The sequence below is a fragment of the Triturus cristatus genome, chromosome 7, assembly GCF_964204655.1.
Source record: "Triturus cristatus chromosome 7, aTriCri1.1, whole genome shotgun sequence".
Taxonomy (NCBI): domain Eukaryota; kingdom Metazoa; phylum Chordata; class Amphibia; order Caudata; family Salamandridae; genus Triturus; species Triturus cristatus.
This window is the reverse complement of record NC_140590.1, coordinates 757,761,260-757,787,897: the sequence shown is the minus strand read 5'-3', so window position 1 is coordinate 757,787,897 and position 26,638 is coordinate 757,761,260. Positions and strand designations below refer to the sequence as shown.

Here is a 26,638-nt window from a genome sequence, read left to right as displayed (position 1 = left end):
CCAAATAGATTAAGTTGAAAAAATCGATACGTTAATGCCTACAAAGCTCAAAGAAAGGGACTGAGGCATTAATCGGAAATGCCACAAACGTTCTAAGGCTAAAGCATCCGTTTTACACAAGTAAGTAATAAAAAACATTCCAGCACACTGTGAGCTGTCTGCCTTTTCCGTGGGAAGAGATCTCATCTTGACAGTGATTGGGGCTTAAACAGTGTGAACAGCTTTAGTTTAAGCATCGTAAATGCGTGTAGCCAAGGAAAGTTAACAAAAAAAAAAGGTTCCATACAAAAGCGAATGAACACAGTAATGTGGAGTTGGGAACTAATAAGAGCCCCTTTTTAAGATTAAAGAGATTTCACAAGCACTGCACAAGCTCTGTGCAGGAGAAACCTAAAAGGCCTGGCAGTTCAGGCTGGACTGTTCCCATGAGGAACAGGGTCAAGACTGATTTGCATATGGCTTGGTTCAAACTGGGGTGGCTTAGTCAGCAGAAGAACGATGATGGATTAAGCCCAGATCTGTGACAGGGGGCGAGGGTCTGAAAAATATCAGCACTCCGTCCATCATCTTATTGTGTTGGTGTTGAAACCTAAATATGCTCCTTGCATTCTCAGCTTCCACCAAGCACATCAGCATAGCAGCATCTGAGTTCTATCTTTTCAAAATAACCCTTAGAAGACCCCATATGTGGTGCACACTCAAAGGATGGATGCACCTTTCACTAATCCAGGCAACCCTTATAGTGATTTTAGTGGCCTTTGATAACCTTATAAAGCTCTCAAAGTGGTAGCTGTGGAGAGCAACCTTCAAGCTTATTTTGAAGGAGTGTAAAGCAGCTTGTTTTACCACATTTAATAAATAGTGTAGATTAGATTAAAAGAGACCACATAGTGTTGGTAAGGAAATAATTCTATTTATTACACAACACAGTCATTAACACATTGGTATATCTCCTACCCAGAGATATCAATAGCACACACAAGAATACTTCAAAACAATCAAGTACGTAGCACAAAAATGCACTGGTCTCCAGGGGTAGACCAAACCATATACTAAGAAAGTGGAATGTAAACTGCAAAGGCGAACGAATCTTGGACCATAAGACTCAGAGCAGCTGGGAGAGTCAGAAACCACCCGAGGTAAGTACCCAGGAACCCCACAGAGGCTGTGTGCAGATTGGAAACACAGCTGTGTGCCCAATAGAAATCAATGGAGAAGTCATGGTTGCAGTTTTGGAGAAAAAGGACCTTTCCCAGTGCAACCCGTGTTGCAGAGCCTCGGTAAGTCAGTAGGACGACAGGAGCAGCAGACCAGTCAGCTTTGTTGCGGTGTCTGCAGGTGCAGGGGAGTGACTCCTTAACTCAAAGTGAGATTTCTTCCGATGTCCTTGATGCCCACAGGTCTTCGGAAGAACCTGGGTAAAGCACAGACACAGACGAGGCAGAAGATTTGAAGAACAGCGAGATGAAGAGCAGCAGGAGTCTTCCTTCATGCAGTCTTGGTTCCATTCGAAATCCAACGAAAGTCCAAGTGTCCAGACGGTTGAAGAGTGTCTTGATTTCAGAGGCGAGTCTTGTTCCATGACGAATCTGAGGACCCACCTAAAGGGGCGCTCTTAAATACCCAAGGACAGGGTTTGAGCGACTCTGGGGTCCCTCCCAAAGGATCGGCTGGACAGAGGGGAGGATATTCCCCCTGTTCTTTGTCTAGTTTCGCACCAGAGTGGGAACCAAGGATTCCTGAACTGGCTCAAACTGGAGTATGCAAGAAGGGCTCCACTTGTGCCATTCAATGCATTCTGGGGGTGCTGGAAAGTGCCCGCACTCTAGCCCAATACACTAAATCCTGTCTGGGAGGTGGTTATCCCTCCCTATGACAGAAAACCTACTGTTCTACCTTCCCCTGCAGGAGCTGAGCTCAGTAGCAGGAGTGCAGTATTGTCTATTGTCTTCAGCAGCACTAGCTTTCTGGCAAAACCTGAAAGGCTATTACTGGGAGTACAGGGGGGGTTCCCTACGGAACCCACCAGTACAAGATCATACTTCTAACACTGGAATCGGTATTGGGGTATGATCCCAACATGTTTGATATCAAACATGACCAGGTTCCGTGTAGCCATTTTATAGTAAAAATCTTGTAAAAACTGATGTCCACTATATACCTTGAAATGGCTGACCACACTTGAAAAGCCTGGAGAATCAATTCCAGGGTTTGTCGGTGTCCTACTTATTCTGGGGTACCCTCAGACTTGTAACCAAGCCTACCATAGGGGTGACTTATAGGTTTTAAGTGGAGTGACCTCAGATACAAGGAAATGTATATCTCCTGTGAGGGGTGCAAGCACCATCTCACACAGGCTGCAATGGCAAGCCTGTAGTCAGAGTTTAAGTGGACTCCCTTGGATGGCACAATACATGCTGCAGCCCATGGGAGACCCCTGGTGTACCTAGGCCCTGGACACCTCAGTACCATATACCAGGGACTTCTAAGGGTACACTAGTAGCCAATTGTGAAGGTACCAAAGTACTTACCATAGCCAATTTAGGGGAGAGAGCACAGTTGCTGGCATCCCGATTAGCAGGATCACAGCAGACTGGTCAAAACACACTGGCACCAGGCAGAAAGTGGGGGTTACCATGAAAGCAGATCCTACTTTCCTACAATAACCACAGTATTCTTGTAGGAGAGTGACTAACTTAAAGAAAATTCATATCAGTACCTCCATACAATTTTAGCATGTGATATCACTGTTCAGGAGCCAGATTTTAGCATCTGATGAGAGCTGATAAAAGGAGTTCTGATTGAAATGTACATTAAAACGTACTACTAAATCTGTTTCATTTCCGGTGTGTTTAACCAGATTTGTTTGTTGTAGAAGGATGTAATCATTTTTGCATAGCTATCTGGAGAGAACTTGCTTTCCTTCTTTGGCACCAATATTGATCCTGACCAATAGGTATAAAATATAAATAAGGCATGGCATCTTTTGACTATGTTTAGACATGTTACCGAACATACCTAGGCCAGTGGTTTCCTACTAGAAGAAGATGACTATGTTTGTGGATATGATGATGGTGTCCGTTTAGATGACACTGGTGGCAGAGAGGAGGAAGGTTCAGCCGTCAACAGCAGGTTAGTCTGATATGATGAGCAAAGGCAGGTCATCCTTTATGGTGTGTGGTATTGGAGCAGAAACGTGTTACATTTCCTACCTCCCTGAATATTTTCTGTAACCCTCCCCTCTGTTGACACTTTGCTGTCCTTACACTGCGTTCTACACTCATGCTCCTCACCTATGATCCGCCCCTGCTCCTCTTTCCTCTCGTTCCTCCCTCTTGCCACTGCATTCACTGCCCCTCTAGTTGTATCTATCCCTGCCACTCTCCTCGCAGCACCTCTGCCACTCTCTCCACTAGTGTCCCATCTCTCTCCTCAAGGTGGCCCGGTCCCGGCACACGTGCCTTTATGCCCTTTACTGCACTGCTGTACTAGTCATTAGTGATGTCTCTCTACCTCTTCTCACAGCCGCCCGTCCAACCCTCCACTCCTGTGTCCCACTTTCCACTGCCTATGAATATTTCACTCCTGCTCCACTCCTCTTCTATCCTCCGTCCAGCGACTGACCTTCCCTACATCCTCTTGCCTCTAGTCTCCACAATGCAGCGCTTGCCATAGGTATCGGTGCCCCTTCTTCAAGAAGTTTGTGCATGTCAGCCCTGTTCCCGAAGGCCTTTGAAAATCCGGGACCAGTAGGTAATCCTTGTAATCATTACTACTAGCTGTCTCTGGGTCTCTCGGAAACCTACTGCTGCCATAACACTGAAAAGGCAAGAACCTCCTGTTTAGGCTCAGACTCCTGAGACAGCCAACACTTACTCTGGGGGAATTATCTATGACCTTGAGACTTATTGGGATCGAAGCAAGTAGGTACTTTAGTAAAAGGAGACAACAAGGTGCGCATACTGTCTGCTGTGGAGCCTAGGCGTGTTATCTGAGCTGTGCAAGCAAGCCCAGAGGGCATTAGAGCCTTGCTGGATATGGTTTGTGCATCAGCACATTTGGATGTCTTAGCCAATGGGTGGAATTTCGAGATGCTCGCGTTCTTTTTGTTGTCTCCAAACTCTGGAAATCATGCAGCTTTGTCTCCTTACGCTGGGGAACTTATCTGTTGAGGAGGTGGACGGAGGGTCAGACACTCGTCATTGCAGCCATTCAAAGGGGAGCCTGTCACAGGACTAGTTAAATCAGAAGGGCAACGGCAGTGCAAAGCAATTCACCCCCTAGGCATTGTGGTCTCTTTCATCTGTTCCTGGCAGCCTCAGTTCAACAGTTCTCCCTTCTCCCCGTGGGAAGTTGGCCTTTGGGTCAGTTGGGCAGCAGTGTTAACAGCACAGTGTCGAGCAGATTGCTCATCAAGGCAGAATTCCACATGGCAATATTCACAAATGTCCTGCGAGTTGTTGGGCTGAATGAGGGGCAGTCTACCAGCTTCTCCTTCGTTTCACAGCAACAGCAGGCCGTTGTTCATAGTCCTCCAGTCTGATCCTGACTTTGAGAGGGCAGTCAATTTTTCTGCCCATATTTTCATTCTCAGTCATAAACAGTTTGTTTGAAATCAAAGGTGAACTACAATGTCTGGTTTAGAGAGCCCATTTATATTCGCAGACATTGGATGTTGGAGCAAGTACAACCAGCCAATCATAATTGACGGAGCACACAAAATGTTTGAGACAATCATTTAAGTTCAAGTGATTTCTCCAGTACTGTTCAGTCCAGTGCTAATGAACATTCTGTAATGTACTTATTGTTTATGATTTCATGGTAATAAATTACATACTATACTAGAACCACAGGATGTGTATCTTTCTCAGCCAATCCTCCTGCCGTTTAGGGTCTCTTGGTCAATTGTGTTGAGCACAGTGAAACTATTCCTGTTTCATGAGGGTTCTTTCATCCAAACCATACACATCACCTGGGTGCAACGACCCGTGTAGGGAATAGGCGGTGGGGAGATGTATAGGGTGTCAGTGGTTGTCACTTCTGGCTCTTTGTCAATCAGGTGATTTGCCCAACATGATACTGAAACGGCAGTTCTAGGACAGTCTGAAATAAACTTAAAGTGGAGTCCACCTGGCCAGATTGCCCTTGGTAGACTTTTTGGCAACTCTTGGTGTGGCTGAGCATACAACAATTCTTGATCACCTCAAACAGTTGGGAGGTGGATGACACTGGTCTGGCCTTGATTTCATTTCCTGTACATGATTGTACCTTCAATGTTTGGTGTGGGTCTTCACATTACCCTTAGGTGACCTAGATTTTGGCGCACTTTGGTGTTTTCCATTGTCACTGTGTTTTAAAGTTTGTAAAAACTAATAAGTCCCAACTTGACATTTGAATTGTGTGCATGTGAGACACAGCTATTATGGGAGATTAGGGGGTTCTTCGACAAAATGATAATCTAGTAGGATATTTGGCTGGTATTTAAAATGTGATGCAGCAGAGCTGGCTTCAATGCGTTTCCTCTAAAACAAATCATAATATTTAGCATCAGTTCCTTGGTTACAAAACACAAATCCATCATCTGACCCACTTTCAACCAAAAAGGTACATTGACCCGTAAGAATCTTTGGTTAAAAAGATAGAAAAAATATCTGTACAAATAGCCAAGCTTTATTTTTATCCTAGTTAAATGGCCATCGTATTATGATTGGTCATATGGTCAGCTCAAAATTCTTATTATGGTAACATCCTAAATGGGCATCTCTAAAAGACCTGTATTTAAGGTTCACTGGTTTGTTCATCATTGAAGCATAGAGGAACAAATACATGTCTACTCTTCGGGCTTAGTTTTTACATGTATCCAAAATCTATACCTGCCACTTTGGCCGTTCTGTTCTCCAGGACTTTCTGGTGTGATCTTGGTTCGCAGGCCCACCTCCGGGGTTGGTATTGCTGGGGTATCTATTCTAAGGTGAGGAATCTAACTAACGTGTTTCTTTCAGATGAACAAGTTACTTACCTTCGGTAACGATGTATCTGTAAGAAACATTAGTTAGATAGATTCCTCACGGAGAACGGAACGGAGGTGGGAGACGACTTGCTGGGGCGAGCCCGCCTTCAACAGCCAGTCGTCGAGATAGGGGAAGACTGGAACCCCTGATCTGCGCAGATGAGTTGCGACCACCGCCATCACTTTCGTGAACACCCGAGGGGCACTGGTGAGGCCGAAGGGGAGCACGGTGAACTGAAAGTGCTCCTGACCCACTGTGAACCGCCGGTAACGCCGGTGGGCCGGCAAGACGGGGATGTGGAAATAAGCGTCCTGCAAGTCCAATGCTACCATCCAGTCTCCAGGGTCTAGGGCAGCCAGAACCTGAGCTAAAGTGAGCATCTTGAACCGGTCCTTCCGGAGGAAGGCGTTGACACTCCTGCGGTCCAAGATCGGGCATAGGCCCCCTTTGCCCTTCTTGGGAACCAGATGTGAGAAGTTGGCCTGATGTATGATGTCACTAGTTCTAGTGTACACCTTATATCAGTCCAAATACCCTTATGGTGATTGGTTGTAAAGTCAACCTTATAGACCAGCTATCCTAGTGGTAGCATGGACAAGAGCAGTCTTAGGCTAAACTCTGAATGGCATGTGAAGCCAGCTGTGATACCATATATAATCCCTTGAATACCAAATGAAAGGACACCAAAACAGATATATATATAAAATAAAGTATTTATTCTAGTCAAACCCTCAGCACTCTTTATGAGATTAGAGGTAAGTACAACACAGTCTTATTTATGCATACATTAAGTCACACAGGTAAGTAATACAGTTAGGCCCTAGGGGCCACGCAAACCATATACTAAGTAAGTGGTATAAGGACCACTGTCACGGAAATAGGATAGGCCTAGGCCTAGGGAATCGCTGGGGCTACACTATACTACCAAAGGTTAGGAAGTGGGAGGCCCACGGGATTCAGGTGCAGAGTGGAAACACTCACGCGTAATGCGTAAAAGTCACTAGCAATAGTACAGTTTAGAAATAGATAGATTTAGGACACTTCCGGAGTAGCTAGGAAGTCGAGACTGGAAAACTAGACACTAGGATAGTCACTATCCTGATGAGCACCGGAGTACCCAAGTTACCTAGCCCACAGGCTGCGGGTGCATAGGGGTGAAGTTGCGTCGGGTTTCGTCGTCGACTCCTATGGATGCCTGAAGAAAGATGCTGACAGGCAGTCAGTGAAGAGTGTCCGGTGGATCCCAAGGCTGGGATCAAGAAGAGAGGAGACCTGCAAGCAAAAGGGACAGAGTCAAGGTCACTAGCCAGTGACCACGTGGAACCAGGAAGGAACCAGGCGATGTCGTGAAGATTGCAGGTGAAGGTGAAGCTTGTCGCTGCAGCCACGAGGACCAGGAAGCGTCGAGGACGACCAGGACCGGAGGCAAGCTGTCCCACGAAGGCTCTTGCTGTCGGCGGCGTCGAAGTTGGACTAGGACTCACCAAGCCTTGGCAAGCGGAACCCACGCAGAACGGAGGACTTGCTTCTGGTGCAGACCAGGAAGGTCTGGGATGCTTCTCTTTTTCAAAGGAGCAGGAGCCAGTCTGGAGGAGCCAAACCAGCGCAGAAGATTACGGGATGCGTCGTCACAAAGGCCACTAGCCAGCGGGCAAGCAACCGGACAGACGCGGCAAGCAGGAAAATGCAGAAGGGCCCCACGCAGGACTCGTGGAGTGTGGGGGGCTGGTCTTCGGTGCAGATGGTGCTTGAGGTTGGGGCTTCTCAATCCCCGGTGCACAACTTCGAGGGTGCCTCAGAAGCTGCGCTTGAAGATACTAGCCACTTTTCCCAGGTAGCCGGTCCCACGTCTCTCGTCGCCTCCACGGATCTCAGCTCTGCTGTGGATGTGGATCAGGGTCGGAGAAGCCTGGAAGTCAAGGCTCTGGTCGGGCTCTGCAGTCGGTCCCTCGTAGAACTTTCGCAAAGCAAAGGGTAGTCTCTTGATGGTGCCTGTTTGCACAGGGTAGCCACTCCTTGGCCACAAGGGAGATTCTTCAGTCTTCTTCTTTCGTCGAATGTCGAAGGTCCAGAGTTTCTGTTCAAGTTGCAGGTTCAGGATAATCTAAAGTCTTGAGGCCCAACTCCCACTCTTATACTAATCTGGGGGGCTGGGATACCTGCTAGGTCACGCCTTATGGGTGGGACCTGGGAGGGGGTGGTTACACCCACTTCCCTTTGTCCAGTTTCGCGCCAGAGCTGGGGCTGGAGTGCCCCAGCGCCGGTTTGAACTGGACTATGCAAGGAACACCTTGTGTGCCCCAGGCATGTCTCATTCCTTTCAGCCCACCCTGCCCCAATACACTAAAGGCTGTCTGGGGAGGTGCTAGCACCTCCCCAAGCAGGAAACCTATTGTCCAGGCCTCCCTGGCAGGGATCACTCCCAGCAGCAGGAGGTCAGACTTGTGTCGTGGCAGCAGCATCCATTTTGTGATGCTGAGGCTTTGGTCAGAGGCTAACAGTGAAGTATGATTTTAACATGTCTTTCCCTCTAGAAGGGGGGAATAATATCCTCATGTCCAGAAATGGTATGGGGGTATTATTCCACAGTGTTAGACACCTTACACGACATGTTTCGATAAAGCCAAACCATAGTTACCATAACCGTTTAAGATTATAAGGCACTTTAAGAGTATATGGTAGGCGATATCATAGAACAGCTATAAGGACATGGTTCCGAAAGCTGCAGACAGGCTCAGTTCATGCTAGAGCACCATCTCACATGTTACCAAGCACTCTGCCTCCAGGATTGTTAAGGCCTGCCATAGGAGTGACTGATAGGTACACATGTGTCTATATGTAAGTTAGGTATAGGAATACTACACCTAAGCAAGGGGTGATTACACGACCTTGCCCCAGCTGAGTGATCAGCCAGTTGTGTCAAAATGGAAGGCCAGGCCAGGGGTGGCATAATACATGCTGCAGCCCCTGGTAGGCCTAGGGTACACCTATGCCCTGGGTACCTAGGGTACACTGTACAGGGACCAATAAGGTGATCCTATCCAAATGGGTTATGCACCTAAAGTACATAGTATTAATTTAGAGAGCGAACAGCAGGGCTGTGGGTCTGATTAGCAGGCCCACAGCCACATCTAAGTCGAAAACCAGTAAAGCAAAAGCAAAAAGTGGGGGTGAACATAGAAAGCAGACCCTACTCTCCTACACCAGAAAGTAGTGGGAATAACAACCACGACCTACTTCTGGATCAGGAACGCGCTTGACGGCCTCTTTGGCCAAGAGGGCCGAAACTTCCTCTCGTAGAAGATGCAAATGATCCCCCGACATACGGTGGTTCAGCGGTGGCATGGCTGGAGGGGTCGTCTTGAAGGGGAGGGAGTAGACCCTTCGGACGATTTGCAGCACCCACCTGTCCGACGTGATGGAGCGCCAGTGGAGCAGGTGATGGCGAACTCTGCCGCCCACTGGCGTTGAATGGGCCTGAAAGCTCGGACTAGAAGGGCTTTGAAGCGGATGCTGCCGGGGTGGATGTGGACTGGCCGGCACGTTGAACTCCAGTACCGCCTCGGCGGAATCCATGTCCGCGACCGGCTGCAGGTTGGTTGTGCGGCCGGTGGCTGGGCGGACGTGAGGAGGCGCCCCTTCCTTGGCCACGAAAGGCAGAAGTTTTGCGGCCGCGGGCCATAAGACCCAAGGGGAGTCCTTGAACCGAGCCAGCGCACTGTCCGCCTTCTCACCAAAAAGGCGAGTGCCATCAAAGGGCATGTCCATGAGGGAACTCTGGACATCCCCCGAAGTTGACGTGGACCTCAGCCAGGCGTGACGCCGAAGCGCCACCGTGGTGGAAATCGCCCGACCCAGCGAGTCCGTGGTGTCAAGTCCACACCGTATGGCATGCCGTGCTGCATCTCGACTGTCAGCAAGTGCTTGAGTGAGTCGTGTCCGGGCCTCCACCGGGCACAAGGGCAGCACGTCCTCCACCGTATGCCACAGAGAGTGGGAATAACGGTCCAAAAGGCAAGCAGTATTTAAAGACCGCAGCCCTAAACTCAGGGACGAGAACAGTTTCTTGCCAAACTGTTCCAACCTCTTGGATTCCCGATCCGGAGGAGCGGATGGGAAGGAGGATTGGGAGGTTGAGGCCTGGATAACCAGACTCTCGGGGGTGGGGTGTTGGGAGAGGAAACTGGGGTCGCCCGGAGCAGGGCGGTGGCGCCGGGCAACGTTCCGGACCACAGGAGGGACTGTGGAGGGCTTGGACCAAGTGCCCTGCAGAACGTCAATGAGGGCCTCATTAAACTGCAGCAGAGGCTCAGTGGAGCTTGCTGTCTGTTGAAGGACCTCTGTGAGGACGTTAGTCCTCACGGCCACAGCAGGCAACTCGAGCCCTAGGGCTTCGGCCGCCTTGTGCAGCACCCCTGAGAAGGCTGCACCCTCCTCCGAGGCCACAGTCGGAGGAGAGATGAAACCAGCGTCCGGGGAGGTATCCAGACCACTGGCATTCCCCAATTCCTCTGCCCAGTCCTGAGAAAGTTGGGCCTGAGCGGCCATAGGGTCTTCAGACCCCTCCCAGTCGCCCTCGTCATCCGATTCCCGATAAACAAGAGGAATGATCGGAGCCGGGCAGTAGATGAAGCGATTACCAATCGGCGCCGGTGCCGGGCGGCGCCGCGCCGGCGTCCGGGCCGGACCGGGGCTAAATTGGGGAACTACATCGTCCGGGGACGGCGTCGGAGGTGGAACCCGTGTCGGCGCCAGCGGAGGAGGCGTCGTGAGGTCGACCGGCGCTGACCGAGATCCAGGCCTGGATCCCTCGGGGACCTGCGGCGTCGGGGCTGGAGCCGTCGATGGCGCCGGAGCCGCCAGCACGCGAGGTCGCCCAGTCAAAACTGCGGGGTCCGAAGGCGCGCCTACAGGCGGCGACGGCGGAGCCAGGCCCTTCATGGCCGAGAGGAAGGCACTGACTTCCACCGAAGTCGCATCAGTCCCAGTGACTGGCGGGTATGGGGACGGACGCGGCTCCTGCAGCTCCGAAGGAGCCGCGGGGGTGGGACCACCCTGACCCTCGGCCGAGTCGCGTGACCGGCGAGGGGAGTCTGAAGAGCGATGTAGTCTCTTGGACTTCTTGGAGTGCTTCGACTTACCCGAAGACCCCGACGAGCGATGACGATGGCTGCTGCTCCGCGATCGGTCCTTGGACCTCCTCCTGGACCGGGACCGAGAGCGCGGAGCCGAGTGCCGAAGCTCGAGAAGCTTACGGGACCGCTCCCGCCTAGCTTTCGATGTCAAGGCCTGGCAATCGAGGCACGACTCTGCGTCATGGTCGGCCCCCAGGCAATAAAGGCACCGGCGATGGTGATCCGTCTCCGACATCAGGCGATGACAGGCGTCACAGGCTTTGAAACCAGGCATCCTACCGGCACCAGAGTCGAGTCGATAGACCAAAATAAGTCAAAAAAGTTAGTCAAAAAATGACTAGGGGCAAGCTCTTCCCGGATCGGCGCTTACTGGCGCGGAAAAAAGAAGAACTGACGTCAGCGCGCGAGTGCGGCGTCTAAGTACTCCGACGTCAATTCCGGCGCACGACACCGACGACGGACGCGGAGCTGCAGACGACGCCTACCGACGCGCAAGGGGTATTGCTACAAAAATCTTTCCGGATCCAGCCTGACGCCTGGGGATATTCTAAGGTGAGGAATCTAACTAACGTGTTTCTTTCAGATAGATAAAATTGAGAGCTATGCTCCATCCAGTACCATCAGTTTATCTGCTACTTCCTCCTCTCAGCCAGTTTACAAGCAATGAAGGCAATAGGTGTAGAACACTGTCATCCTAAATTCACATCAAATTGACACATTACGTTTATTTCCATGTAGAAAACCTATGACTTTGCTTGACCGTACCTACTTTGATTTAGCAGAGATTGGCTTTGCTTGTATATTACACTGTATAAGTGTAGTAACTCGGTTGTCGTCGTCGCCCCTCTCACAAACATGGCTCTTCCCTCAACTTCCCACCATCCACACCACTTCTTGCTTGACAGCTGATGAAAGACTTTGTTTACATTTGTACCGAACTGTACTTTAGGACTGGCTACAGCTCCTCCCCATGAGTACCTTGTGAATGGCCCTGTCTGCATTCCTATCTTGAGTAGCTGACTGTAGGACCAAGTATCTAAAGACCCATTGCATGACTTCCGTTAATCAAGTTGTATGTTGTTTTTCACTTGTAGGAGCAGAACCGGCTCTACACCTGCTCAAATACAGTCTCCTCAGCAACCTTTAAACAGTCTAATCGGTATGTGAAATTGTGGGTGAAGCTGGTAACCCCTCTGATAAAGAACTTCTTCTGAGAGTGGATGCAGAACAGCAGGTGACTTCACTTTCGATTTCTTCCATGGATATGGTGTCTGTATACAGTTTGCAGTAATTCTTTTTGCTTCACCAATTTCCAATGTATTTTATTTATTTTGATATGGAACTCCTACAGAGGTCCACAAAAATACACACAGATTGAACAAGAAATACGTTGCATACAATACGTAATTCTTCCTTTGTACATAACTGCCTCCTAAAAAAAATATACTGTGAGACGTGCAGGAAAGATAAATAGATAAGTAAATCCAAAGATTCCTATGGAACAAGAGGAGAAATATTAAAACGTTTACAATCAAATAGCCAGCCATCAAAATATTACGACGTACAAAACAGAGTTAAAAATTACCTAATAGCCCAAAAACAGGCCAATTCATTTGGTGGGGACAAAACAAATAAACGGGCTTCATGGGCAGAAGGAATATTACATTTGATAAGTAATGGTCTTAAAAAAATGTAAAATAACAGATTTCACAAATTCCTCTCGGTATTTTATCCCAAATGCTGGTAATTTCTCTTAGGGGCAACAAATGGATTCTCAATAAGCGTATCAACCTTCTAATCCCGTGAGGTAGGTTCCAAGTTAAATAGGGCTGTGGTTTGTTCACCAGAGCACTCTCACAGACCACCTCATTACGAAACTTGGGCTGACTAAAGCGATATCTCTGACCAGACTGATAGAGGTTACAGACTTCTTTATAAACAACTTCAATGCAGACTTTACATGGGGGAGAGTGTTCAAGCTAAGTCCAAATTAATCGTTTGCTTGTGGAAAGGACCTAAAGAATTTGATTGTTCTTTCAGTTTATCGAAGATTTCCATTCTCAAGGCAGCCCTAAGAGTGCCCTTATCCCCCCCAGCAGAGGGAATTACCCCACCTCAGAACTACTGCCAGGGAACTGCATATGAGGATACTAAACCAAATTCAAGACATAAAACATGAGGGGCAGCCAGAGAGTTTCGATTACTTCTTGCTTCACGCAGCAGCTTTGGACAGCGCTATTCAGTTTAGTTGACTGTTTTCATGGGGATGGAGCCTTGGCCACATTCATAAGTTACTCACCAGTTGCTTACCTGAGTCAGTCCTACATTCGCACTTTTGGAATATTCATCATCATTGGGCTGGGAATGATCGGAGTTTTCATATTGTTATATCTCACTTAAGAGTTTAGTGCATGGTACTTTTTCTAGCATTTACTGAACTGGAACCTAAGTTCACTCCAAGTGGCCATTTTACATTCATGTGAGCACTGCTGGGAGGATCGTAGGCAAATCTGTTAAATATAGTAACATTGGAAAAGAAAATGGGCACCATATGCATCAATGGAAAGGATAAATGAATACAGAGCTCATTTTGTGGATTTTTTGATCTTTGAAATACTCCAGCCATAGGGTGGAACTGCATTGGGGGCATCTCGCCCCCTAGGGTGTTCGGGTTGAGCCATACCTATTTTTCCTGATCACTCTGAGGTCCCGAAGATGTGCAGCACTGGCTCTCCTGCCCAGCTAGCCCTCAGGAGTGACAAGATAAAATATACAAACTGCGCATGCCTGAATGATGATGGTCCACACCAGCAGTGTTTAGGGTAATAATGATGCAATTAGAAATTTGGAGCCGAAATCCATGGCCAGCAGCTCTCCAGCAGAAGTCAGTACACAGGGTCGCCAGATTCGGAAGCAATGACTGCACCACACTAATAGTGTGATTGACAGCGCAAGGCCTGTAGACAGCCAATCACCATGTGACTTGAGGTGCATGGTGATTGACTGTATTGATGCCCTATGCTTTCAGTCACCATGTTATTTTTGGGGCAGAGGCGCCGTGGCGGTACCCCGAAATGGGTGCTTAGTGTAGGAAGGTGGATATCTGACTATGGTTACCCCAAACTTTTTGCCTAGTGTCTAGCTGGTTTTTCGACTTAGTTGGCCTGAGATCCTGCCATTCAGGGTCTCAGGCTGTCTGCTCTCTCTTTAAAATGGACTCCATGTACCCTAGGTACATTCCCAATTGGTAAGGATCACCTTATTGGACCCTGCACAGTGTACCCTAGGTACCCAGGGCATAGGTGTACCCTAGGCCTCCCAGGGGCTGCAGCATGTATTATGCCACCCCTGGTCTGGCCTTCCAATCAGACACAACTGGCTGATCACTCAGCTGGGGCAAGGTCGTGTAATCACCCCTTGCTTAGATATAGTATGCCTATATCTACCCTTATATATAGACACATGTGTACCTATCAGTCACTCCTATGGCAGGCCTTAACAATCCTGGAGGCAGAGTGCTTGGTAACATGTGAGATGGTGCTCTAGCACGAGCTGAGCCTGTCTGCAGCTTTCGGAACCATGTCCTTATAGCTGTTCTATGATATAGCCTACCATATACTCTTAAAGTGCCTTATAATCTTAAACGGTTATGGTAACTATGGTTTGGCTTTATCGAAACATGTCGTGTAAGGTGTCTAACACTTTGGAATAATACCCCCATACCATTTCTGGACATGAGGATATTATTCCCCCCTTCTAGAGGGAAAGACATGTTAAAATCATACTTCACTGTTAGCCTCTGACCAAAGCCTCAGCATCACAAAATGGATGCTGCTGCCACGACACAAGCCTGACCTCCTGCTGCTGGGAGTGATCCCAGCCAGGGAGGCCTGGACAATAGGTTTCCTGCTTGGGGAGGTGCTAGCACCTCCCCAGACAGCCTTTAGTGTATTGGGGCAGGGTGGGCTGAAAGGAATGAGACATGCCTGGGGCACACAAGGTGTTCCTTGCATAGTCCAGTTCAAACCGGCGCTGGGGCACTCCAGCCCCAGCTCTGGCGCGAAACTGGACAAAGGGAAGTGGGTGTAACCACCCCCTCCCAGGTCCCACCCATAAGGCGTGACCTAGCAGGTATCCCAGCCCCCCAGATTAGTATAAGAGTGGGAGTTGGGCCTCAAGAGATTAGATTATCCTGAACCTGCAAACTTGAACAGAAACTCTGGACCTTCGACATTCGACGAAAGAAGAAGACTGAAGAATCTCCCTTGTGGCCAAGGAGTGGCTACCCTGTGCAAACAGGCACCATCAAGAGACTACCCTTTGCTTTGCCCAAGTTCTACGAGGAACCGACTGCAGAGCCCGACCAGAGCCTTGACTTCCAGACTTCTCCAACCCTGATCCACATCCACAGCAGAGCTGAGATCCGTGGAGGCGACGAGAGACGTGGGACCGGCTACCTGGGAAAAGTGGCTAGTATTTTCAAGCGCAGCTTCTGAGGCACCCTCGAAGTTGTGCACCGGGGATTGAGAAGCCCCAACCCCAAGCACCATCTGCACCGAAGACCAGCCCCCCACACTCCACGAGTCCTGCGTGGGGCCCTTCTGCATTTTCCTGCTTGCCGCGTCTGTCCGGTTGCTTGCCCGCTGGCTAGTGGCCTTTGTGACGATGCACCCCGTAATCTTCAGCGCTGGTTTGGCTCCTCCAGACTGGCTCCTGCTCCTTTGAAAAAGAGAAGCATCCCAGACCTTCCTGGTCTGCACCAGAAGCAAGTCCTCCGTTCTGCGTGGGTTCCGCTTGCCAAGGCTTGGTGAGTCCTAGTCCAACTTCGACGCCGTCGACAGCAAGAGCCTTCGTGGGACAGCTCGCCTCCCGGTCCTGGTCGTCCTCGACGCTTCCTGGTCCTCGTGGCTGCAGCGACAAGCTTCACCTTCACCTGCAATCTTCACGACATCGCCTGGTTCCTTCCTGGTTCCACGTGGTCACTGGCTAGTGACCTTGACTCTGTCCCTTCTGCTTGCAGGTCTCCTCTCTTCTTGATCCCAGCCTTGGGATCCACCGGACACTCTTCACTGACTGCCTGTCAGCATCTTTCTTCAGGCATCCATAGGAGTCGACGACGAAACCCGATGCAACTTCACCCCTATGCACCCGCAGCCTGTGGGCTAGGTAACTTGGGTACTCCGGTGCTCATCAGGATAGTGACTATCCTAGTGTCTAGTTTTCCAGTCTCGACTTCCTAGCTACTCCGGAAGTGTCCTAAATCTATCTATCTATTTCTAAACTGTACTATTGCTAGTGACTTTTACGCATTACGCGTGAGTGTTTCCACTCTGCACCTGAATCCCGTGGGCCTCCCACTTCCTAACTAACGCTAGTGTAGTGTAGCCCCAGCGATTCCCTAGGCCTAGGCCTATTCTATTTCCGTGACAGTGGTTCTTATACCACTTACTTAGTATATGGTTTGCGTGGCCCCTAGGGCCTAACTGTATTACTTACCTGTGTGACTTAATGTATGCTTAAATAAGACTGTGTTGTACTTACCTCTAATCTCATAAAGAGTGCTGAGGGTTTGACTAGAATAAATACACTTTATTTTATATATATATATCTGTTGTGGTGTCCTTTGATTTGGTATTCAAGGGATTATATATGGTATCACAGCTGGCTTCACATGCCATTCAGAGTTTAGCCTAAGACTGCTCTTGTCCATGCTACCACTAGGATAGCTGGTCTATAAGGTTGACTTTACAACCAATCACCATAAGGGTATTTGGACTGATATAAGGTGTACACTAGAACTAGTGACATCATACATCAGGCCAACTTCTCACACCCAGGATCATGAGGATGAAGCAAGGCAGACTGAGCAGGGTGTATCGAAGTCTGCCAGTGCAAGCTGTGTATTAACAGTGCCTTGAATGCTGCAGGTGTGTAAGCGGTGAATTTGTTGTGCCTGCTCCAGGCATAATATTGTTGTTGTTATTATGCTGGACTTGGAGGCGAAGCTCCACGACTCCGAACATAAGAAACACTTGTGGCCTGCCCATAATTCCCGCTTCAAGTTGCAGGCGCAGACTTGATCTTGCTCCTGAGGTCATTCGCGCGAGAAGTCAAATTTGCAATTGAAGTCCTCCAGTGAGGTCAAATCAAAGTACAACTGCAATCTCCAAAAAGCAAAGTGGGACTTAACCCCTTCCCACCACTCTGAATCCAGAAAGATATAAGCCAGTCACAGACCAATTTCCCAATTGATACCGGTGTGCTTTGAATTTCCAGGGGGGCCCCTTTTTTGTCCAATCTACCTTTACTGTATCTTCCTCCTTGGCCCTTTCGCTCTGCTGATCTAAACTTGGCCTCTGTTGCTTGTGTTAAGAGTACAAGCAGAAGGTAGCTCCTTTAGCACTAAAGCTTCTGCCCTTTGGAACGCACTCCCTTTATCAGTTGGGAGTATTCTGAATCATTGGTCCTTTAGTAAAATTTTGAGGACCTGGATGTTTTCCTCTTAAGTGTTCCTTGCAGCACTTTTCTGTGAGATCGTTCTTTGCAGCTTGTTCTTTCAGAGACTAGTGCTGTGACGCTTGATTGTTGGGGCAGCAATGCGCTCCACAAATTTTATAACATAATATTTCCTAGGCAATTGGTGAATCTGCAGCAAATAGAAGCCTTCAAGGAGGCCATGTTGCAGATTTTTGTCACACTTCCAGCTCCCTCTTCTGCGCCTTTGGGCTCCAGGGAACCATCAGAGACTTCTAGTTCCTTTGCCGCTGGTGGATCTGTCCTCTGCACCTTCAGAACCCTAGCGTTGCTCTGATATGAATTTACCTTAAATAAATGAAAATACAAGAGGGGTTTGGCAAAACAGTAACAAGTTAGTTTAAGTAAACGCTGTGGACGGCAGAGCCTGGACAGAATGAGTCTGCTCAAAATCTCTCGATGTACAAAGTTTTGACCATCTATCTGTACAGTTCACGAGGTACAATAAAACACTTATCTACGTTCCAAAAAAGCATCTCCATTGTAAATCAAAAACATTGGCATCTGATAGGGACACAGATGGCTCTCTACCTCGTGTGGGCCAGTTTGTATGTGTCCAGATGTCCGGCATGTGGAGCGCATGATCACTATGTAGTGTGTGCCTGTCGTGTCCTGAGTTTTTGAGTGTGCCGTGCCTATCTCCATGTGGTATCTAGCGTTGTAGTATTTCTGGGGAACGCAAGCCTTTGGCCAAATGGGTTTTATTGGGGCCAAATATATTGGACTTGTTTGTGGTGCAAATATCTATCTGTGGAATCGATCTGAGTTTTCCCTGGGTGTGTGTCTGTCTCTGGGTTTATGGGGGACCGCACCTGTGACCTGTTACTCGATAGGCGTGGGCATGGGTCGCAGGGCCTGCCTGACCACGCATCTCTTATTCGGGGTTGGAGAGGTCACCTTGGGTAAATCTGATAGCAACAATGCTAGTTCCTCAGAACTCCTAAAAGTAATATGGCAGTTACTGGTATCATGTTTATCGACATTATGCTTATTACTCAGTTAATAAACAAAATGAGTTAATGAACAAAATGAGACAAAAATTTCAAAAATCAAACATGGGGAACCAAAGGGATAACCTTTTAAGGTTTTAAGTAGGAATAGTTCCAAGAAGCACAAAGTGCCAATGATAATCAATGGTCGTGGTAGAGCAGGGACAGTGCACAGTTTGATGCTCATCTCGTTGGTTACACTAATCAAATTCATCCTGGTCAAAGATGTTACCTTATGATGATTTTAGTCTTTTAAGTCCCAATCCACCACAAGAGTACACTTATAATCCCCCCAGGACCTTAAGGGAGGCAATTAGAGACTCACTGGGTGATGAGCAGAGGCCAACAGAGTCCAGCCTAGGTCCAATTGCCACTGACCAGCTGGGCAGTTGCAGGAAAAGGCCTCTTGTAGCTTGTTATGTCCTTGTGGTTTAACAGGAGGTCAGCCCTATGACCCTTGAAGTCCACTTCATTGTCCTGGGTACAAGCGAGCAAACCTGTCCAGTCCTCTAGGGCTCTTATTAAGTTGCAGACAGCTGGGTCTGTCCTCTTCTGATCTTCCTCATGTCCAGGAGTGTTCTGAAGTGGGTGTCTGGAGTTGCCACATTTATGCTTGGCACAACTAGTGGGTACGAATGACCCCAGGAGATACCTTAACCAACGGGGTAAAAGTTCTTGGGTTTATCCTACCCAATTTGGGCATTTTAAAGATTGCTTAAGCCTTCAGTCACACTAAACTTGGGCTCTGAGTGCAAGGGTGTGTGTGCAAGGAGGGTTTACTGTTATAACAACAGTGTCCTCTCATAACTGCCCCCAAATCCAGTTTGATGCAGTCCTTGTATCCACAACAACCTTCTAGAGAGTCTGCTATAACAAAGCTTAGAATTCAGCAACCAGACAATGAACATGCACAAATTGTTTTGGTATTCTGTTTCCATCCTTTGCACCCCAAATGTTATACATAAATCTACCAGACTTGTCAAACAAGTTGTTACACTGTAATGTCAAAAAGTATCCTCCTAGCCCCCCCCCCCCCCCCTAGCATATTCTGTCACGATCAGAAGGCTCAACTGTGCCCATTTGGGTTTAGCTGTATGTTTTGCTCCTGGGAGCAAGTTCACCTTCATTCACACATATTTAAATGTGAATTACTGGCTGGCTAAAGTGGGAGAACAAAATGCAGATGTAGCTTCCATGCTTCACATAGGGCAAAGGTAACTGTAGGAGAGTAGGGTCTGCTATCCTATGGTCACCCCAAATTTTTGCTTTTTGCTTCACTGGTTTTTGACATATTGAGGCTGTGGGCCTGCTAATCAGACCCCCAGCCTGCTGTTCTCTCTACTAAATTGACACTATGCACTTTAGGTGCATAACCAATTGGAATTGGATCACCCTGTGAGCCCCTGTACCAGTGTACACTAGGTACCCAGGGCATTGGTGTATCTAAGGCCTACCAGGGGCTGAAGCATGTATTGTGCCACCCCTGGCCTGGCCTAACAATTTGACACAACTGGCTGATCACTCAGCTGGGGTAAGTTGGTGTAACCACCTCTTACTTAGGTGTAGTATACCCATGCCTAACCTTAAATGGGACACATGTTAACCTATAAGTCACTCCTATGGCAGGCCTTAACAATCCTGAAGGCAGAGTGCTTGGTTCCATGTGAGATGGTGCTCTGGCATGAGCTGAGCCTGTCTGCAGTGGTCGGAACAACTTCCTTCTACCGTTTCCAGATATCGCCATACCATATACTCTTAAGTGCATTATGAACTGTAGGAGAGTAGGGTCTGCTTTCTATGTTCACCCCCACTTTTTGCTTTTGCTTTACTGGTTTTCGACTTAGATGTGGCTGTGGGCCTGCTAATCAGACCCACAGCCCTGCTGTTCTCTCTCTAAATTAATACTATGTACTTTAGGTGCATAACCCATTTGGATAGGATCACCTTATTGCCCCCTGTACAGTGTACCCTAGGTACCCAGGGCATAGGTGTACCCTAGGCCTACCAGGGGCTGCAGCATGTATTATGCCACCCCTGGCCTTCCATTCTGACACAACTGGCTGATCACTCAGCTGGGGCAAGGTCGTGTAATCACCCCTTGCTTAGGTGTAGTATTCCTATACCTAACTTACATATAGACACATGTGTACCTATCAGTCACTCCTATGGCAGGCCTTAACAATCCTGGAGGCAGAGTGCTTGGTAACATGTGAGATGGTGCTCTAGCATGAGCTGAGCCTGTCTGCAGCTTTCGGAACCAAGTCCTTATAGCTGTTCTATGATATAGCCTACCATATACTCTTAAAGTGCCTTATAATCTTAGACGGTTATGGTAACTATGGTTTGGCTTTATCGAAACATGTCGTGTAAGGTGTCTAACACTGTGGAATAATACCCCCATGCCATTTCTGGACATGAGGATATTATTCCCCCCTTCTAGAGGGAAAGACATGTTAAAATCATACTTCACTGTTAGCCTCTGACCAAAGCCTCAGCATCACAAAATGGATGCTGCTGCCACGACACAAGTCTGACCTCCTGCAGCTGGGAGTGATCCCAGCCAGGGAGGCCTGGACAATAGGTTTCCTGCTTGGGGAGGTGCTAGCACCTCCCCAGACAGCCTTTAGTGTATTGGGGCAGGGTGGGCTGAAAGGAATGAGACATGCCTGGGGCACACAAGGTGTTCCTTGCATAGTCCAGTTCAAACCGGCGCTGGGGCACTCCAGCCCCAGCTCTGGCGTGAAACTGGACAAAGGGAAGTGGGTGTAACCACCCCCTCCCAGGTCCCACCCATAAGGCGTGACCTAGCAGGTATCCCAGCCCCCCAGATTAGTATAAGAGTGGGAGTTGGGCCTCAAGACTTTAGATTATCCTGAACCTGCAACTTGAACAGAAACTCTGGACCTTCGACATTCGACGAAAGAAGAAGACTGAAGAATCTCCCTTGTGGCCAAGGAGTGGCTACCCTGTGCAAACAGGCACCATCAAGAGACTACCCTTTGCTTTGCCCACGTTCTACGAGGAACCGACTGCAGAGCCCGACTAGAGCCTTGACTTCCAGACTTCTCCGACCCTGATCCACATCCACAGCAAAGCTGAGATCCGTGGAGGCGACGAGCGACGTGGGACCGGCTACCTGGGAAAAGTGGCTAGTAACTTAAAGCGCAGCTTCTGAGGCACCCTCGAAGTTGTGCACCGGGGATTGAGAAGCCCCAACCCCAAGCACCATCTGCACCGAAGATCAGCCCCCCACACTCCACGAGTCCTGCGTGGGGCCCTTCTGCATTTTCCTGCTTGCCGCGTCTGTCCGGTTGCTTGCCCGCTGGCTAGTGGCCTTTGTGACGACGCACCCTGAAATCTTCTGCGCTGGTTTGGCTCCTCCAGACTGGCTCCCGCTTCTCTGCAAAGAAGAAGCACCCCAGACCTTCCTGGTCTGCACCAGAAGCAAGTCCTCCGTTCTTCGTGGGTTCCGCTTGCCAAGGCTTGGTGAGTCCTAGTCCAACTTCGACGCCGCCGACAGCAAGAGCCTTCATGGGACAGCTCGCCTCCTGGTCCTGGTCGTCCTCGACGCTTCCTGGTCCTCCTGGCTGCAGCGACAAGCTTCACCTTCACCTGCAATCTTCACGACATCGCCTGGTTCCTTCCTGGTTCCACGTGGTCACTGGCTAGTGACCTTGACTCTGTCCCTTCTGCTTGCAGGTCTCCTCTCTTCTTGATCCCAGCCTTGGGATCCACCGGACACTCTTCACTGACTGCCTGTCAGCATCTTTCTTCAGGCATCCATAGGAGTCAACGACGAAAACCGACGCATCTTCACCCCTATGCACCCACAGCCTGTGGGCTAGGTAACTTGGGTACTCCGGTGCTCATCAGGATAGTGACTATCCTAGTGTCTAGTTTTCCAGTCTCAACTTCCTAGCTACTCCGGAAGTGTCCTAAATCTATCGTTTTCTAAACTGTACTATTGCTAGTGATTTTTACGCGTGAGTGTTTCCACTCTGCACACGAATCCCGTGGGCATCCCACTTCCTAACTAACGCTAGTGTAGTGTAGCCCCAGCGATTCCCTAGGCCTAGGTCTATTCTATTTCCGTGACAGTGGTCCTTATACCACTTACTTAGTATATGGTTTGCGTGGCCCCTAGGGCCTAACTGTATTACTTACCTGTGTGACTTAATGTATGTGTTGTACTTACCTCTAATCTCATAAAGAGTGCTGAGGGTTTGACTAGAATAAATACACTTTATTTTATATATATATCTGTTGTGGTGTCCTTTTATTTGGTATTCAAGGGATTATATATGGTATCACAGCTGGCTTCACATGCCATTCAGAGTTTAGCCTAAGACTGCTCTTGTCCATGCTACCACTAGGATAGCTGGTCTATAAGGTTGACTTTACAACCAATCACCATAAGGGTATTTGGACTGATATAAGGTGTACACTAGAACTAGTGACATCATACATCAGGCCAACTTCTCACATGAACCTCGCGGTTAAATGCTATCTTTGGTTTGGCTTTATCAAAACATGTCGAGTAAGGTGTCATGCGAATTGGAATACTAACCCCTCGCCAATTCTGGCGACGGGGTTAGCATTCCACCCTTCTAGAGGGACACGACATGTACAGAACCTGAAACCCCGGTAAAATCAGACATAGCCTCAGCTCCACAAAATGGACGCTGCCACCACTGACACAAGTCTGTCATCCTGCTGCTGGGAGTCCTTCCAGTTTGGGAGACGTGGACAAAGGGTTTCGTGCCAGGGGAGGTGCGAGCACCACCCCAGACAGGATTTTGTGTATTGGTCAGGTAGGGCTTGAATAGAATCAGACATGCCTGAGGCTCACAAGGAGCCTCGGTGCATATGCCAGTTCAAACCGGTCCTGGGGCACACCAGCCCCAGACCTGAGGCGAGCTGGACAAAGGATTGGGGGTGTAACCACCCCCCCCCCCTTCCTGCTCCCACCCTTAGGGAGGGACCTAGCAGGTAGTCCGGCCCCTAGAATCCGCTTAAAGGTAGGAGCTGTGTCCTAAGACTTCAGACATCCTGGAATCAACTTAACACTAAGAAGAAGACGGGAACTTCGACGCTCTGCTGCACAGAGGACTGAAGGAATTCTCCCCTATGGTCAGGGAGTGACCATCTTGCTAACGCAAGCACCAACCAGCGAATCGACGTCTGCTTTGCCGCTGCCTCCTGCCGGAGCCCGAGCCCAGAGACCGACAAGAACTGGACCTCCAGGAGGAGCCAAGATGGCGACCGGAGCAGTCGCTTGAGCGCCCGGCTCCGTCGGCCCTTGGCCTCGGACTATCATCCTGATTCCTATCCTTGCCGATTTTCGAGGTGCAACGCGTGCGACGACGCGCTGACTGCGCCGCCGCTTTCCCGAAGTCTTAGCCCGCCCGGATGCCGGAGTTCTTGGTGCCTTTGTTCCCAGCCCTGGACCCTTGCTCTACTGTGGCCTCGGCCGGCCCCCTGGAAGCGTCGCAGTCACCGGACCCGCTGGTGCAAATCTGAGCCCGAGGTCCCGATCCCGCCTCACGACACGTACGGTCGCCAGAAGAGCCGGGAGAGAGACGCCCGGACACCTCCTGTACCCGGCACCTGACGGGCTGGAGCTGGAGGGTAAGCCCCGGTGTGGCGGGTCTCCTACCCCGCTCTGTGGACCACGCTGTGGAAGGCTGCAGACCCCCTTCTTCTATGGTCTAGTCGGCTGCAAAGAGAGCCCGAGAGAGGGGAAGCGACTGCTGGCTTTCACCTGTTGCGGCGCAGACCTGTTGGGAATTGCCTCCTTGTCACGATCCCCCCCCTGGCCACGGTACCGTTCAACGGTAAAACATGGCGCTGTTTGCCTGCTCGCTGCTGGGGGGTGATGCTCCGGTCTCGCCCGCTGCCCGCTTCGCCCTCCCTCTACCAGACTCCAGCTCCCCAGTGCCGTCCCGGATTGCTGCCGTTGTGGGGACGCAGCTTCCGCTGACATACGGCTCCGTCCTGGCTGCCCTGCGGGACTTTCGTCTGCAATTGTGTGTCGGCTTGCAAACGCTGAGTGAGCGGTTCGACTCTACACTGTCTGCTGCGGGCCGTGAGCGCCCCGTTTGTGATCAACAAGACGTGAGTCTGCCAGTGCTGTGGTCCTCCTGCGGGGAAGCAACGACTGGGTATAACGGTGCTACACTGGTGTCTGCATTTGGCTTTCCCGGCGCTCAGGATCAATCGCTCTCCTGCTCAATGGCAGATACTTTGTTTCCCCGGTCATTGGTGCCTGCTTTGTTGTTGCCTGCCTCACCGTGCCCGCAGGAGTTTCCAGCTGAACTACACCTGGCGACCTCGAGGAACCGTTCACGGTGGCCTACGGCTCCTTTTATGTGGAACTCATGTACTTTACAAGCCAGGTCTGGATTTTATATGGTGTGCAAGGGGACCTCAATAGATGATCGGCGGCCATTTTGTGACTCTACTTCTCCATCCTCTCCCAAGTGGCCATATTGTCTTTGTCTGTTCGGGATGCGGGGCATTCACGAGGGGGCGGGTCTAATCGTACGCCCGCGATCGGGCCAGGGCTAGATTACTTTCTATCATCATGGCTTCACGGCCGGGCTGGACTGGGACTGGAATTGTCTACATATGTTGTGCGCACTCGTCTCGATCTGTCTGCCTTCATTTCCTTGGTGTTACATGCTATCTTCACACGACCGCCTTTGGGTGTAGTGGGGTTTCAGTGTGTGGCGGCTTGGTTGGCCGGTGGTGTCGGGCGCTCCGAGGATACGTGGGCTCCTCCTCGCCTCCTTTCTTCTTTCTTCTCTTAGTTTCTTTACTTTATTCCTACTTTCTCTCTCGTCTATATTTCGGGTTCATTGGGCGACAGGCACTATGCTGGGGGGGGGGTAGGCCATAGCCTCCGCATTGGTGTAGGGTGGGGGGGTAATTTACTGTTTCTTTTTAGTTCTATGGGCCTCTTTCTTTCATGTCTCTGCGCTATACTTGTTTCGATTCGGGGTCCGGGTGTGGGGTGGATTGAGTGGGGGCGGCTTTTAGGGGGTGCGTATTTACTACTGTGATGATCCTGTTATCTACCTGCATCGCCTTACAGTATGAGATTTTCTATGGCTGTTTTAATGTAGCTGCTGCTCTCCAGTGTATGAAGCCGACTTGCGGACTCGAATCTCCTTGTTTCTATCCTTCACTGACCTTTTTTCTCGATAAAATTTTTTTTTTTTTTGAAAACCTTAAAATTAACCTTCACTTCTCCTTCCCCCGGTGTCAAGGATCCCTCCAGTGTATGAATCCTGAATCGTTGCTAATCTTGACCTTGACGCACAGGGGATGTATTGTTTGTCTCTGTGCTCAACCGTATTGTGGCCGGCCTGATGGTTGTAGGCCCGTATTTGTTCTTTTACTATGCACAAATAAAGGTTTTTAAAAAAAAAAAAAAAAAAAAAAAAAAAAAGAACTGGACCTCCAGACCTCTCACAGCCCGATCCACAGTCCCTGCAAAGAAGGAACCCGTGGAGGCACCGAGACACGTGGAGCCAGCCATCTTAGAAGACACTCGACAAGCTGCAAGCGCAACAACAGAGGCTCCCTCCAAGTTGTGCTTTGGGTCCTGAGAAGCCCAACATCCGAGCAGCATCTGCACCAAAGGTGAGCCCTCCAGCATCTCCACGATCTGCGTGGGGCCCCTCTGCACTTTGCATCTCGACGCGCCTGCCCGGTCCCTGGCCCGTTGGCTAGTGGCCATCTTGGCGACCAACTTTGAAAACTACGATGCTGGTCTGGTTGCTCCAGACTGGCCCCTGCTTCCCTCCAAAGGAGCAGCCCCTCTGACCTTGCTGGTCAGAGTAAACAGCTTTCTTCAATTCCTGCGACTCCTGCTTTTGCCAAGGCTTGTTTGCTTCTTTTGAGCCGCCGACACCGCCGACAGCGAGAGCCTGCGTGGGACAGCTCGTGAACCGACTCCTGGATGTCG

At 49.6% G+C, this 26,638-nt stretch overlaps 1 protein-coding gene across 2 annotated transcripts in view; it reads left to right on the top strand.

Moving 5' to 3' along the window:
- Nucleotides 1-26,638, top strand: part of PGS1 (phosphatidylglycerophosphate synthase 1) — a 747,017-nt gene that overhangs the window by 651,073 nt on the left and 69,306 nt on the right. For both annotated transcript variants that reach the window (XR_014966596.1, XM_085617472.1), the window contains exon 9: nucleotides 12,241-12,380. Coding sequence is in view for 1 of the 2 variants with exons in the window: in XM_085617472.1 (XP_085473598.1) it covers nucleotides 12,241-12,360 (120 nt within the window). In the remaining variant the exon portion in view is untranslated. The remainder of the gene's footprint in view (nucleotides 1-12,240; nucleotides 12,381-26,638) is intronic.